This window comes from Antedon bifida, chromosome 10 (assembly GCF_963402885.1).
Source record: "Antedon bifida chromosome 10, ecAntBifi1.1, whole genome shotgun sequence".
Lineage (NCBI taxonomy): Eukaryota > Metazoa > Echinodermata > Crinoidea > Comatulida > Antedonidae > Antedon > Antedon bifida.
The window spans coordinates 1,470,496-1,485,799 of record NC_136235.1 but is presented as its reverse complement, the minus strand read 5'-3'; the positions used below and the strand labels follow the sequence as shown (position 1 = coordinate 1,485,799).

The 15,304-nt window shown below is 32.7% G+C and overlaps 2 protein-coding genes across 2 annotated transcripts; one reads left to right on the top strand and one right to left on the bottom strand.

The window, feature by feature from the left end:
* Positions 1-3,896: 3,896 nt before the first annotated feature.
* Positions 3,897-10,848, top strand: LOC144854120 (uncharacterized). The gene is made up of 4 exons (XM_078712009.1): positions 3,897-4,054; positions 7,885-8,025; positions 8,249-8,333; positions 8,755-10,848. Exons 1-4 carry the CDS (start codon positions 3,979-3,981, stop codon positions 9,716-9,718), a joined length of 1,266 nt encoding a protein of 421 aa, XP_078568135.1. The 5' UTR covers positions 3,897-3,978; the 3' UTR covers positions 9,719-10,848.
* Positions 10,849-12,094: 1,246 nt separating this feature from the next.
* On the bottom strand, positions 12,095-14,089 carry LOC144854267 (eukaryotic translation elongation factor 1 epsilon-1-like). Its single transcript, XM_078712194.1, has 5 exons — positions 13,987-14,089; positions 13,577-13,762; positions 13,198-13,293; positions 13,042-13,101; positions 12,095-12,537 (listed from the first exon to the last, which is right to left on the bottom strand). Exons 1-5 carry the CDS (start codon positions 14,071-14,073, stop codon positions 12,460-12,462), a joined length of 507 nt encoding a protein of 168 aa, XP_078568320.1. The 5' UTR covers positions 14,074-14,089; the 3' UTR covers positions 12,095-12,459.
* Positions 14,090-15,304: the final 1,215 nt, after the last annotated feature.

The following is a 15,304-nucleotide window of genomic DNA, read 5'->3' as shown; positions in this document are numbered from 1 at the left end:
GATGCATTTTACTTGGATAGTTACTTGTATTTATTAAAAGTGAATTCATACATTTAAAAATACTTATAAAGTACTTTTGCATTTAAATTCATTTTTTCGAACAATAAACGCCTACACCACAAGCATATTTCGTTTACACTTGATGAACATAATTGTTAAACCAAATAATTATCGTTCAAGCATTGCGATAACAAAACAAAAGTACTTTTGCTGTGCCTTATTAATACGCAAATAACAATACTAATAATAATACTATTTACGTAAAGCTGCACTTTCATCGAATATTTTATTGTCTTTTTAAAAGAAGACTCAGGTAATGGTTACAGGATCACCAAGTATCTCATGACGATGCATATTTTTTTACAATTTTCTCAGCCTTCAACACATGATAATAATAAACTTTGTATCTCTAAGTGACCTGTGACCTCAAGTGTGATACCACTGTATATATTTAAATTGGTGTAGTTCTCACCTCTCTTATTTTCCTGCTAATTCTAACAATCTTATACTTACCAACGCATAATGGAACTTGTCCGGACCAAGTTTTGTCCGATTGACAATGTCTTATCGGGTTGCCTTCAAGAACATACCCAGTTGTATTGCACTCGGGTAAACACATGATAATAATTATAAACTTCGCAAATTACAGTTCGCTTTTTTAGTCAGAAACAATCATACACTATTATAATGTCCTCATAACATTGTTTTAAGAAAAGGTTTGACCCGAAGCCCCATTGCTTATCAGACAAGTTTTAGAAAAGGTTGAATAGTGAATTTGAAGTTCCTCAAGGCAGTCGCCGTGTTCAAATACCTGCTGCCATTCAAAGCAAGCTGCTATATACATTCATAATGTAGCCATTAAACAGAGTTTATAATATTTGACTGCAGATTTAATTAATTTATTAATTTTTTTCAAAAAATGTAATATTTCTAACCGTTTTTGCCCCGCCGTAAGGATATTAATGATAAGCAAGAATTGTGTGAAAACAAAGTTTAACACAATTCTATTTTGAAAACTTTTGTGGTACAATTTTCTTGAAGAAAAAATCAATCTACTTTATGTTTATATAAGCCTATACCGGTATAGTAATAATTTCAGTCAAGGTACCTTAGTGTTTTCTCCCAACTCAGTAGAATTTTATGTGTGTGACCTTATCTCACGGTATTTAAATATGTTATCTTCATATATTTATGAAACAGTAAACGAAGTCTAAAATCTCGACAAACTATTCTAAAATACGAATTTGAATAGCGTTCGATTATTCTACCAGCATAATAGTTATTGGTTTTGAAAAAAACAAACATTTTTATAACAATTTTAAAGCTATCTATTTTATATTTTTAATGTATGATTATGGAGTGAAGATGATTTTTCAATAGATTCATCTCGAACTTCTTTTATAACGTCAGGTTAAGATCAACCAAGTTTGGTTAGGATATTTACTGACTTTGTGTTTTACAAGTCAAATTGAAATAAACATTTCATTTCTAGGATGTATCTTTGGTTGTTACATGACGTGGTGCAAACGCAACACAAGTAATATGACCAATTACAAGTGATTGATTATCCGAACATTCGCCTGTGATTGGCTGTACATATTATACGTCATTGCGTTTACGTCATTGGCAACACCCTTGTCAATGTTTAGTTCGTATGTTTGGAAAAATAATAAGAATAACTAGACGTTACTCCGTTAACAAAAGTATTATCTTCCAGAATACGCCTAACCATCTATCTTGCTTGACCCGAACTTTAAAGACCCATGCTCCAGTATTTACCTCTCATTTTCCTATTCTTTAACGCAAACGATACCGTAAACTTTTTCTACTGCTCAAATAAGTTCAGTTTTTTAAGCAAAACTGTGTTCACTGTTTGTATTGGTTTTCAATTAACTAATGGCAATGCTATGGAACTTATTGATAAAAGCTATGATCTCAGTTACATCAATTACGGACATACTGGATCTTTCCCTAATCTTCTTTATCATATATATTGATTCTTCCCTTCTTGGTAATAATCTATAAATCGTTTTTTGCTTTCTGTTTTTTATTTTTTACATTTAGTATATAATAGTTTATAGATTATGTGCCTAAATATTTATTTTAGTTACAATCATAAGACTACACTGACTATAAGGTTTAGTAATCTTGTTTACTTTAGCAGTCTGATCAATTCTCTTTTTGTTTGTTTTACATTATTTGTAAAGTCAAACACGTGGAAGTATTTCTTTATAAGTCAAATGAATATATTAAATTTATTGACAATAGTACAACAATTATTAGTAGATAATCAGTTTTACACTTACCAATACTTTGACCAGAAAAAAGTAATACTAGAATCAAAGATTTGATATAATATATCGCCATTACTTTATGCCTACGTGTCCGCTTTGACAACGATCAGTTAACAGTAAACAGTACATAGTAACAAATGATCTCTACAAGGAAATAGTTACACCCCATTAAATACAGCAGAAGTTATTTAAAAATTGCATATCATTGCATAATTCCAATCGTATTTATTGGTAACTACGTGGCGACAAGATTTCAAGAATGCTTCTGCTTGGTAGAAAATGACCAGTTTCCCATATTTCCTCCCGCACGTTAGGCCTACAAAATGATCTTTTAGTTTGGAGTTTCTCTAATAGACCTAATTGTTTTTGCTTTTGTACTTTTGTAGGACACGCCTACATGTTATGGAATTTTCTTTATTTGTTGATTTTTACTTCATACTCAATTTTTTAGGGGTTTTTAAAACGTTGGATCGTTGAAAAAAAAATTGCTTTCCCTTCGATTGTAGAACAAATAAAAAGAATAAACAGGATGATTACAATATACCATTAGGCGCTTATCGGGGTGAATCGGATAAAGAACACAAATAAGTAATGAAATAATTGTATAACTTATTTTCCTCAATTTAATCTTAAATGTTAATAACTGAAATAAGATAGCTCCTCCCCTTTCCCCATATAGAGTACATTATACTGCCCTCAATTTATGGTCACATCATTCGTACTTTTGCACAGCATTGACGATCGCCCTCAGTGCAACAGAACAAACTTTCATTTATCCTCTGTTTTACAAAACAATTTAAACACATTATTTTGACCTACATAGACTACAATACAATGAATGTCACTTTGCGTTGTGGTCTTTGGTAGGTTAATTCATATCTGAAATAATTCTTATTCTCAATTCCATTTATCCAATTTTTAGGCACAGGTTATTCTACCAAATTAATATAGTAAAAACAAGTACAGTCCTAACATTATTATTGTAATCTCATATCGCTTTCTAAGGTCCCCATCCTTTAATATGTAATTACGTTTAAATCCAATTCAAAATAAATATCTTAAGAAGAACAATATGTTCAAATGTAATTTATCAATAACTTAAACAAAAGAAGACCACTGTACAATTAATATCGGAATATTATCTACCAGAGCAATTGGGTACGAATGTTTTAATCTTATTTAATTTGTATCTTCATTAACAAAAACATACAAAACAAACAAAAAACCACAAAGTAGTTGACAGGATCAAACCTAAAAGGGACCGATTCCCTATGGCTCCTCCAGCCTGTGTTTCCCTTAACATTGGGATTGTAAATGCGAAAGGTCCCAATTAATTGTAATTTCAACCCGTCTTGGTGGTGACGCCCACGGATCCCCTACTCTAGTTTTATATGTTATATAAGCCTTTAGGCTTATTACCCAAAGCTTGAAACTGAGCAATGGGTATAGAATTAGACCGTAATGCGTCATCAACCGCGTCATTAGACAATCGTTTCGTCTCACCAGTTAAGCAAACACTATTCTTTTTGTGCCTTTTGAACGGCGGCCAGGCTAAAAAAGAATGATTAATTCATATGCAAATCCAATGAGAAAGCGGCAAACGTCGTCTGTTGTCTAATACTTTACGACTACAGCCCATAAGACCAATTTCCTTCATGTGAATGTACGATCAACGTATTTAATTATGAACACCCGAAACCCAGTAGTCTGGGGGTTTCTGACGATTTCCATACTAAATGTAGCGGTAGTATTTGCAAACGGTAAGGATAATACATTAATATTATATTGAAATTTGTATTTTTTTAATGGAGATTTTATATTTGGAATTTCATCGTACATGATCCATGACGGCCAACCGGTGTTAAAGCGCTCCATTGGTACAACCATGAACAGGTTAATACGGTATATTTTGATTTGATTTCAAGTGATTTGAACGTTCTGTTTCATTTCACATAAGGTGTATGATGGAAAATATTATGATTGAAGGTCTCATCCACAAAGGGGCCTTTACTGTATATAGTTGAATGGATTTTGAAAAAGTACTACTAATAATATCAATCAGTTGACACTTACTTGATGATACTATAAAATAAGTATTATTATATTATAAGTACTATAATATTATGAAATAAACATCTAAAACAGTTTCCTGAATAATTAGACCACTTACAGATTCTCGGATTCGAATTTTCTCGGATATAGATTCGGATTTACAGATTCTCCCACGACAAAGGCCTACGACGATGTGCACGCACAACGCGATGCAAGTAGGACGGATTGTACGTCGCTTAATTGTGATTAGTTAATATACAGTACCTGTATAGAGATTCCTTTTATTTTCAGTAGGCCTGAATTACCTTCGGATTTATATATTGGATATTATACTATAAAATCTCTATGATTTTATCTATTCAACCCCTAGTAACCAAGCTTGAACTCCATTGGGATCTGGAGGATTACTTTAGAATCACCTATTTCATTGTCCGCCTACTCTCTGCATGCGATCGTACTGTACACCCCATACTGTGTATATCAATATAGACAGTAATGTTGGGGAAAAACAAACCTTATATTAATTATTCATCAATTGGGGAGAAAATATCGGAATTATACTTGCGTGCCCAACAAGCCTACGATTGCCTAATATGCCAACATAAATTAAAATTCTGAAAGAATGAAATACAGAAGGCTCCAATCAATATGGTTAGTGTTCTTTATTTAATAATAATACATTTGGACTGTGTGCTTCACATAAAAATAAAAGTAATCCATAAAATAAATAAAATAAAAAGAGTAATTAAAAATTAGAGTGACAAGCCATAAAATATATGCATATTTGCATTTTATGCCTACCAACACTCACTATTTTCGATTCACAACATAATTCAAGTGTTGGAAAATAGCCTTTGTTGTGTGACCAGGAAATAATAAATTATTTCAATATCGAACTGTTTAGAAACCTACGGATTTGTAAATTTGAATAGTTCTATAAACGTACCAATCAAATGGCAAGCAGTGAAGCTCTATCTAGTATTAGTAATATGAATAATGAAACAAGTATATGTACAATTGATGTGCTCATGAATGCCTTTCGTTGGTTCCCTCTTTTGTAGGCCTACGTTTTAACTTGAAGGCCTACGTTTTAACTTGGAGGCCATATCCTCAGAATAAAAAAAAATAATACTAATTATAAATATTTCTATTGATACTATCTATTGCTATTCGTCTGTCGTCGTCTCATGATCTGATATTCAGTCCTCAGATAGGCCTATTAATATAGAAATTGAAATTATATGATTTTACGTTGATCATTCATACACAAAATATCCAAATACTGATTCAATCAATAAATCCAAATAACATTTATTTCCTTCATTCATAAACAAACATAAATACAATTTCTTACAATATACAGTACAACATGAAGGAGGCACATTCAAGAAGCAGAACTTGAAAATACAATACATTAAAACATACATATTAAAAAACAAAAATATAATATCAATACCAAACGGTTTGAATAGGACGAGGTTTGTAAATAATCGGAACATGATGTGTAGGCCTACATCGTCAGTGGTTATTTTTTTTTTTTTTTTTTTTTTTTTTTTTTAACCATATTTAATGAGGGTGATCCATCCAGCAATTGCTGATCATTAGGGACCCTCAGAGGTTCACAAGACAAACATACAAGATGCTCTACATAAACAAAGTCTTATTACAAGTCTTTGGGAGTGGATTTGTAATTTTGTCCTCAGAAAAAATCCTGACATGTGACGGGACTTGAACCCAGGACCCTTGGAGTGGTAGCCAAGCATCATAACCACCAAGCCACAACTCCACTCCGTTATTGAAGATACTGCAATTGTATCTCCAGATATTCATTCTCCTTGGTTGTGTATTGTCATCAGTATTATTATGTTCTTATTAGTCATTCATAGTCTTTGTAGTTTTTACAATGGCGATTGATTAATTTTATATATTGACCTAGTTACATTATGAATGAATCACACATTAATTTATTTGCTCTGAATGTTATTATCTACAAGACGAATTCAAGTTTTCGAAGTTAATATCTATAATGTGAAATGTTCGCTTGAGTTCTGCTAATAAAATCGCAAGTTATCTCATTTCCACCTGCTCCACCAAATTCAACCGTTTCGGTTTAACTCAAGGCTTAGTTGTAGGCATAATATTTAAATGTTATATTATCATACTGAAAACAAACGGCGTGTGAAATGATGATGTACATATTTCTCAGTAAAATACATTTTACAGTAGGCCTACGTCAGTACATGTTATTTACCATTTCTTATATTCATTTCTATATTCATTATTTTAACGCGATTTTATTCTTCATTTATTTGATTTTTTTAAATTGTTAATACTGTACTTGTTTTATCAAAATTCGCACGCCAAATCCGTCATGAAATATTACCTTCTGTTCATCATGCCATAGACAAAATAGTTGATTAAATTCCTATTTTAGTAACTGTAGGCCTAAATATTTCAATTCAATTTATTCCGGATTTTACAATACAAACAATAACACATACTAGACCCGGAGGACTCCAACAGCGAACGCAATCGCTTTCGATGGGACGTCTCAGCCAACAAAATGATGACGCATCACATGCTTGTTACAAATTGGTCCTTTCAAAGTTTCATAGGTTTCACGATTTCAGTATTATTTTTTATTAATTTCTCCACGCCTGACACTCTTTTATTATTCGACGACATGTAGTTTGAAGTTTGTACCATGACTCGTTCCAACAATATGCATATTTTATTATTGTGCTATTTATGGATGTTATAGAAGTTGAAAGCCTTTTACACAAAACACTACAGAAGAATATGTTATGTGTAGGCTATTGTGTACGGCTGGTTTGTCACTATAGCCCAGTCATGCGATGTATTTCTGTTGTTAAAGGCGCACCTTTATTACTGTCAGAATGTCAAGTGATTAGCTTATATGTTAACTTCCTTATAATATAACATATAGTTGCTTTGATATCCCAACCAATTTTTTGCCTCTTTTTTTGTAATTAGAAAATGTGGAAAACGTTTCATTTGCATTTATATTTGCTTATATACAGTACAAAATTCAATTCGTGGAGTTGTGGCTTGGTGGTTATCAGGGAGTTGTTACTCCCTGGTGGTTATGATGCTTGGCAACATTACAAAATTACAACTCCACTCTCAAAGACCTGTAATAAGACTTTGTTTATGTAGAGCATCTTGTGTATATGTTTGTCTTGTGAACCTCTGAGGGTCCAGCAATCCAGCAATTGCTGGATGGATCACCCTCATTAAATATGGTCACAAAAAACACACTTTTATTTTACACAAACTTTCCATATAATACAAACAAAGAAAATGCATTTGATTCTGTAAACAACTATCAACAAAATATATGATAGGTTTATTAGATTGTTTTGTCTTTTTTTTTCTTACGTGGGTCTGTCCCACTTTTATTTCCATAGAGTAGGCCTACAGATTGTTTACTTTATACACATTATGATGATGACGTCATTATTATAATACATGCAACTATATGTTTACAAAAACTGGCATTTTCCTCTTTCTACTTCAGATGATTGTCCAGAAGAAGTCAAACATGGAGAAAGGAACAGTGAGGGTAAAGTGACATGTAACACGGGCTACAACAGGGTAGAGTGTGCACAGGGTACACCAACTGCTGCACCAGGATATGATGCGGCGAAATGTGAACTTGGTAAGAAAAGAAAACTGCTTGGAATTTCAACATTATTTTGTAATTACTGTAACTGACAAGATAGAATCAGTGATGTGTGTGTGGTGAGTGTTTTGTAGGTGGTGAAGGAAGAGGGGATAGGGGTGAAAGGAAGTGGGAAGGTTTGTAACCTCGATGATAACGATTAGCTATACTATTTTATCTTAATGTGCAATTTTTCATCAAACCATATCTTTTTTTTCAGATGTAGTTTCTCTTGCTATCGCTGTTGCTTTGATGGTCTTCCTGGTGATTGTTTCCATTATTCTCTTCTCCATTATCATAAGAAGGTAAATAATATTCTGTCACATAATTTCCCCCATATGAAACAATTCATTGATAACATTTGAAGAAAAACACATTTTTAAACTAAATTAATTCTCCAAAATTGTGTTCATTTGAAAATAACCTCTCCAAATATAAACATTCATTCTTTCTGTACCATTTTTCTTACACCACAAAACACACTGGTAACTTACGTGTGTCAGGTCCATACAAAGGAAGAGGAACAATTAGTGTACATGTAGTACATTTTATTTATTATAATGGTATATTTGCCAACATATCAATTATTAGTATTAAGGTAGAAGTAACACTTCTTAATTAATTTATAATGAAGTGTTTTAATGCAAGCAATAATATGAAATTAGTCTCTGGTAATAAAAGAACCTACTTCAATTTTGAGACAAAACAATTGTTTTTCAATTACAGATATAAGAAACGTAGAAGTAGCTCACAGGGTGCAATGTATATGGATTCAAATGATTACGTCACGCATGATTTTGGCACGCCTGGTACAGATCAGGATGGTTACAGACGAAAGGAACGAGAAAATGACGGCAGAGTGATTGAGATCACAGCAGCAGACGGCACATCAACATCTAATGATTTCAAATATCATGAACAAAAAGACGAAATCGAAATGATCAACGCTGTTAGCGGTGGGTATAGTAATGACGGGATGTTTATAGATGGTGATGAGAATGTAGGGGCTGTTGGGGGCTACGACATTGACGAGACCTCAGGCAACAATCGAATGGTTTCAATAGAGGTGCTTCATGATAATGATGATGACGTAGAGATTGGATTTAACCAGAAATCAAGTAAAGGCAAGAAGAATAAAGGATCTAAGAAAAACTCAAAGGTGAAGAAATCTGCAGATAAGTCTAAGCAGAAAAGCTCCAGCAAACTGAAGAAGAAAAAGGAAGTTGAAGAACCAAAGGACATCGAACTGGAAGTCGTAAAAGAGCGTCAAGATGATGATGTAAATGAAAAGTTAAAGAAAATAGCTATCGGGGATAACATTTCAGCGGATGGGTTGTACCAATCTATGGAAGAGCTTAACGGTGACGTAGCTGCAACAAAAGACAACGACAACAAACTTGGCAGTGGTGATGACGTAGTTGCAGAAACAAGAAAAGATCCTGGCAATAAACTCAGCAGTACTGATGCAGACGTAGCCAAGAACACGGAAGTTGCAGATAACGACGCAGTGTACGCTCAGGTAGACAGAAAACATCTTGAAATGAAGAAACTAAAAAGACAACTAGATAGCTTTAAACAAGATCGTCCTGCGCCGAATAATTCTCCAAAAACCGTAAATAATATTTCACCTTTTGGATCTCATACTACGGGTTCGGACGAGGGTTATGGTGAAGAAATTGAAGCCGTATAAATTGTATTAGGCCCCTCTACGGTGGCGTACGTCTCGCCTGAACAAAGTGTTTTTAAAGATCCACCACTGTGTCTTCCTAGCTTGAAATGTATAGAAATTAGCTTTCAATTAAAACATGTTCGAAAGAAAACAACTTATCCTTGAAATATTAAAAACTCTGAAACTTTTTTATCTATCAGTAGGCCTATTTTACAAATCGGTGACAGAGCATGCTTATACTCTTCCTCAATATCCAAATGTGTTTCTCTGTTCTTTTGTAAACTAACTTCAGATTTTTCCATTTCGTTATCATTACAATCTTAATTGTCAAAGTTTCATTAAGCTTTTACTTATATTAATGGAGTAATACTAAATTTTGATTGAAGTTTTATAATCGTTTATATTTGAAGTAGTATTACAGTTATACACTGCATGCCAAATGAAATCAAATCAATCGTAAAATAATTTGATGGATCTGGTTTTAAGTTCTATAGACCACTGGTCTCTATAAACACACAATGCCTTGATATAAACCAGATTTTAATATTGTAAATACACTTTTTTTTAAATATATTATATGTAAATAATAGAACTATATCGATTAGTTTGATATTATATTTTTATATAAGAAGTAGGTCAGAAACAATTCGTTATTCATGCGCGAAAAAAGAACAAAGTCGACGCGTCATAAATTGAACACACATGACGCGTCATAAATTGAACACACATGACGCGTCATAAATTGAACACACATGACATGTCATAAATTGAACACACATGACACGTCATAAATTGAACACACATGACGCGTCATAAATTGAACACACATGATGTTGCCACAACTTGTTTGGTAATAATCAACATGTAACGATCAAAAAGCATAGGCAAACGGTGCTCATTTATGGTTATTCGATTGCTCCCACAATATGGTAAAGAAACCATGATAACGATTAAAAAAGGTTAAGTCTATTAGCATTTAGGTATGTTCGATTTGGTTTTATAAATTAGTTTTTGTCACACGTTTTCAGCTATAGAGAGAGCGCGCATCAGAATGCCGTACCATATATTATTTCTTCACTTTAGCGGCGTTTGTTAGTCGTATACGGTTTATAAATTGCTTCTTTTATATTTCGAATTTGCTTTTCTAGTTTTTTATAACATTCCAATATTCAGACAGAAATAAACATTCCACCGGATAGCCATATCCAAAATTCCAACAGATACTCGCATTGCGTTTTTGTATCTCATTATCCACCGAGTGTATTGCTATTATATTTTGACATGGTGACAGTGACTGTAATACTTTTATATTTTCCTAAAAGACCTAATGGTTTTGTTCATCAACATACAGAAGGTTATGTTTAACTATGCAATGAAGTAAATGCATTGTATGTTGTCCAGCTCACGTGATATTGAATGTATTATTCAGAATGACAGAATAAAATGTAGACCTACTAGGTGTTCTTAAAATATTCGAATTTATCATATAGATTTATAGGGAATTGATTTGATAATCAAAATTGTTAACAGGCTAAAATGTACCCCTAAAAGTCGAATTACAGTTAAAATGATTAAAATACAAATCATTCGAATGGAAACATCCAATTAAACACTAATTTTGAATGAAATGGTATAAATAATATTTATTTTACGTACCGTAGATTTATAATATTGTGTTGAAATACGAATAAAGAATTATTACTGCATTACCGTAAACTGTTTTCTTTTTTCTATATTATAAAGTATTATAATAAAAGGATCAATATTTGTTACCAACCCTAATGATCATGAGTGTATCATTGCCAAAATAACTTATATTATTCAGCCAAGGAGTTTATGCAACCTGTCTGTCGTGTTTGTTAGCAATTACGTCACTAATACGTAACGTAACTAAACTGAACAGATGTTCGCCATAGGTAAACAAAAGACTCCGTTAAAAGAAGTACGCACAAAATAGTTAGTTTATGTGACACATATGACACTACGCGCGATTTTCTAAAATCACGCTATTGGTTATATACCCACACATGGCGGAGACACGCAAGTCTCTGATTGCTCATGCTTTAATCTCTGTTCACATGGCGGAGACTCGCAAGTCTCTGATTGCTCATGCTTTAATGTCTGTTCACATGGCGGAGACTCGCAAGTCTCTGATTGCTCATGCTTTAATCTCTGTTCACATGGCGGAGACTCGCAAGTCTCTGATTGCTCATGCTTTAATATCTGTTCACATGGCGGAGACTCGCAAGTCTCTGATTGCTCATGCTTTAATGTCTGTTCACGTTGAAAAGGTTGAAGAACATTATAAAGATTTTATTGGAGAATGACACGAACAATTCATTTTAATGTTTACTCGCAGAGTAAGACCAAACACAAGTAGGCACAGAGACACAGCACTTCTTTTACTACAATAACGTTGACGATACTTTTATTTCTTATTACTGTATTTCAATTTAAATTATCTTGTAATATTTGACAACATTCATGTACCTTAACTACAGCACTACATATTACACTAGACAGATACTGTATACAATATTGAAAATGTATACTTAGATTGTGCTTGTGATTAAAGGTAAAGGTATTTATTATTATTATCCTCAATCTTTACTGGTAATTCGGATTAGGCCATCTACGGAACCACGACAGTGCAGCAGCTGCTACCCAGACCAGAACATCCGGAGACAATCCACTACTCTTTTTGTTTATATTTTCACTTCAATCGAATTTCAATTAAATATAATTTTTTTTAAATTTGTTTTTCATGCAACTGAATATAGAGCTTGTGACTGGAATGGAATACTTGGCAAGTTGGAAGTGTATTGCGGCTGACATTGAATCTGTTAAAAAAAAAAGATTAACTTCATAAATGAATGCTTTCCACAGCATTTATTTGTCCAATATAATAAGAATTTTGCATTCTGTACACTACATATCATATAACACATTACACATATAAAAAAACATACACAACATAATGAAAAACATACACAACATAATGAAAAAGTAAGAATATAAATTGTTTTGAGTCCAAAAATATATTCCACATTTTAATGTTTCCATTCTATAGATACAGTAGACAGTCACAGACATTAAGCTTAGCTTCTTTAGTATAATACCTACACACTATAAAGCACTTTAAAATATTATTTTTTGTTTTCATTTAACAAAATAAAAATAAAATAAACCTTGGAAAATGGAACATGAAATAAGTGTGAATGCTTTGAAAACAGTTTTCACAAATTATTAAATAACTGGAAGAAGGCATATACAGGTTATCAACACACATTTGCAGCAATGATGAGTACATTGCTAGTTATGATATAAATCATGATTCTACTCACAAACTGAAACCACCTAGATACATGGTTATATTTCTCTTTTTCTTGATATGTAAGATGACTCTAAGGAAAAAAAGAAACAATAGAAGATGAATGAAAGTAACAGAGAAGTTGGAAGAAGAAATAATTAGAAGTAAAAGTAGAAATTGTGGATCTTACCAATACTGAGTGTAGTCCATGGTAAATACAGAGATCAGCAATTGTAAGACAGTTCCCAACAAAATATGTTTTATTAGATAAGTAAAGATTTAATTCCTATAAAATAGAAATTGAAATAAAGAATAAAGAAAAAAAATAAAGAAAATTTAGAATTTTAGACCAATGAATGTTATCTTTCACTTACAATATTTACCACGGAGAAAAGTAAAAAAATGGTTTAAAACATGCATACTTTACTGTTATTGTTGTATTTTGCGTATTGTATCTGTTCTGAGGGTCCCAAATGATGGATCACCCTCATTAAATATGGTTCAAATAAAAATAAATAAAATACATAATATACTGTATAAATTGGCCAAAAATGCAAAGATGACCAAACCTTTAAAACAAGATAACTATCTTTTTCATTATCACACCTATCAACATCAGTTGCTCTGTATTCCAACCACTGTCTTATTCCAGCTACATTCTCTGCAGTTTGTCCTGACATGTCACGTTGAGCTAAATATTGTAATATAGTGCTCATTCCTGTCAGAATTTTACCATCTTCATGTAGAATAGGTGCCTAGGTACATAATAAATAAAACATAATTATTTTGTTTTGCGCAGCCGAGTGGGCCTAGGCTAGGCCTAGTGGTAGTACAGTAGACCTGTCACTCACTGCCTAGCCCGCCCGACGACGCTACTACTAGGCCTACCGGATAAACTAGCCTAGAGCTAGGCCTAGGTCAATCATAGTGTATGGATAAGCATGTAATTAATATATCTAATAAATGTAATGGGTGTTACCTTTGTTTCACTATTTATATTCACTTTGACATTCCCGAAATTGAAATATTTCGCGATTGCTCGTATCTCTTGTTTCATGTCAGCCATTGTTATTCTTGGTTCGTTAATAGGGCAAAGGTTAAACATAATTAATATTTATAAATAATAATGGGCTTAATTACGACGATATTTTAATTAAGATAAATTTAAATAATAAAGGATCACAACAATAAATGAATTAACTTCTTTTAATTTATATAACAATAGTAACTTTATACAAATTGAAAATAGTAACAATAAAACTCATGATGAAAGAGGATGACAATTTGTATATTCAGAGCGTCATTCTGATCTGACGAGAGGTATATTCAGAGCGTCATTCTGACGACTGGAGCATTCTCTACTTCTCTACGGAGCGCCATTTATGCCTTTATTAACTTCAATAATAGAAATAGTACTACGGTAACTGCTCAAGTGGACCCAATTTAGCACCAGGGTAGCACAATGATATAAATAGAAATAAAAGTCACTACTTTTAATAACGTTTCGTATATACCCATATTACAAACTGATCAACAGAAACATCTTGGCATTCACATTGATTCAAATTTATCTTTTTCTTTTCTTGTAAATAAACTCCGTTCCAGAGAGAGCACTTCGCATTATCTTTAAAGACAATTTGGTACCAGGGGAGCAGTGATATAAAATAGAAATAAAGTTTCAATCTTTTCGTATGTTAATACACTGTGCTCAAGTGGACCCAATTTGGCACCATTAATGGAAAATAATGAATATTGTTTTTCTTTTATTTTGAAAGAGAGATATTTTGAGGATTGTAAATGTCAAGTGGAACTTTTTTTAAATCAGAAACAAAGTTGCATGGCATTATTTTCCATTTTCCAAACTGCCATAAAACCTCGAAAAGAAGCCCATGTGCTCCTTCATTTTTAGTACTCTTGAGTGGGCTTCTTTTCCACATGGAGTTCTTTTCGAGATTATTGCTAGCTTCCCGCCCGGAAAATATTTTATTTACATGATTTGAAACATCTTCTAATGTAAATAATTAACAGCATCAAAATTTAACAGTGTGGCGTGTTGACCGCGAATGACTAAAAATACCATCTTTACCATAATACACCTGCACAGACTCATTTGCATAACAACGCACGCACATACCAAACTGTTTAAAATACCCGAAAATGACATCTATTATGTTTTCAAACAACAAGCATAAGAATCTTCAGTACCCCACCATGCTTGGGGCTGAGCAAAGACAATTTTGAAAAAAAAGAGCTGTATACAGTAGGTTCCCGCCCGAAAAAATGGCGTTACATGATTT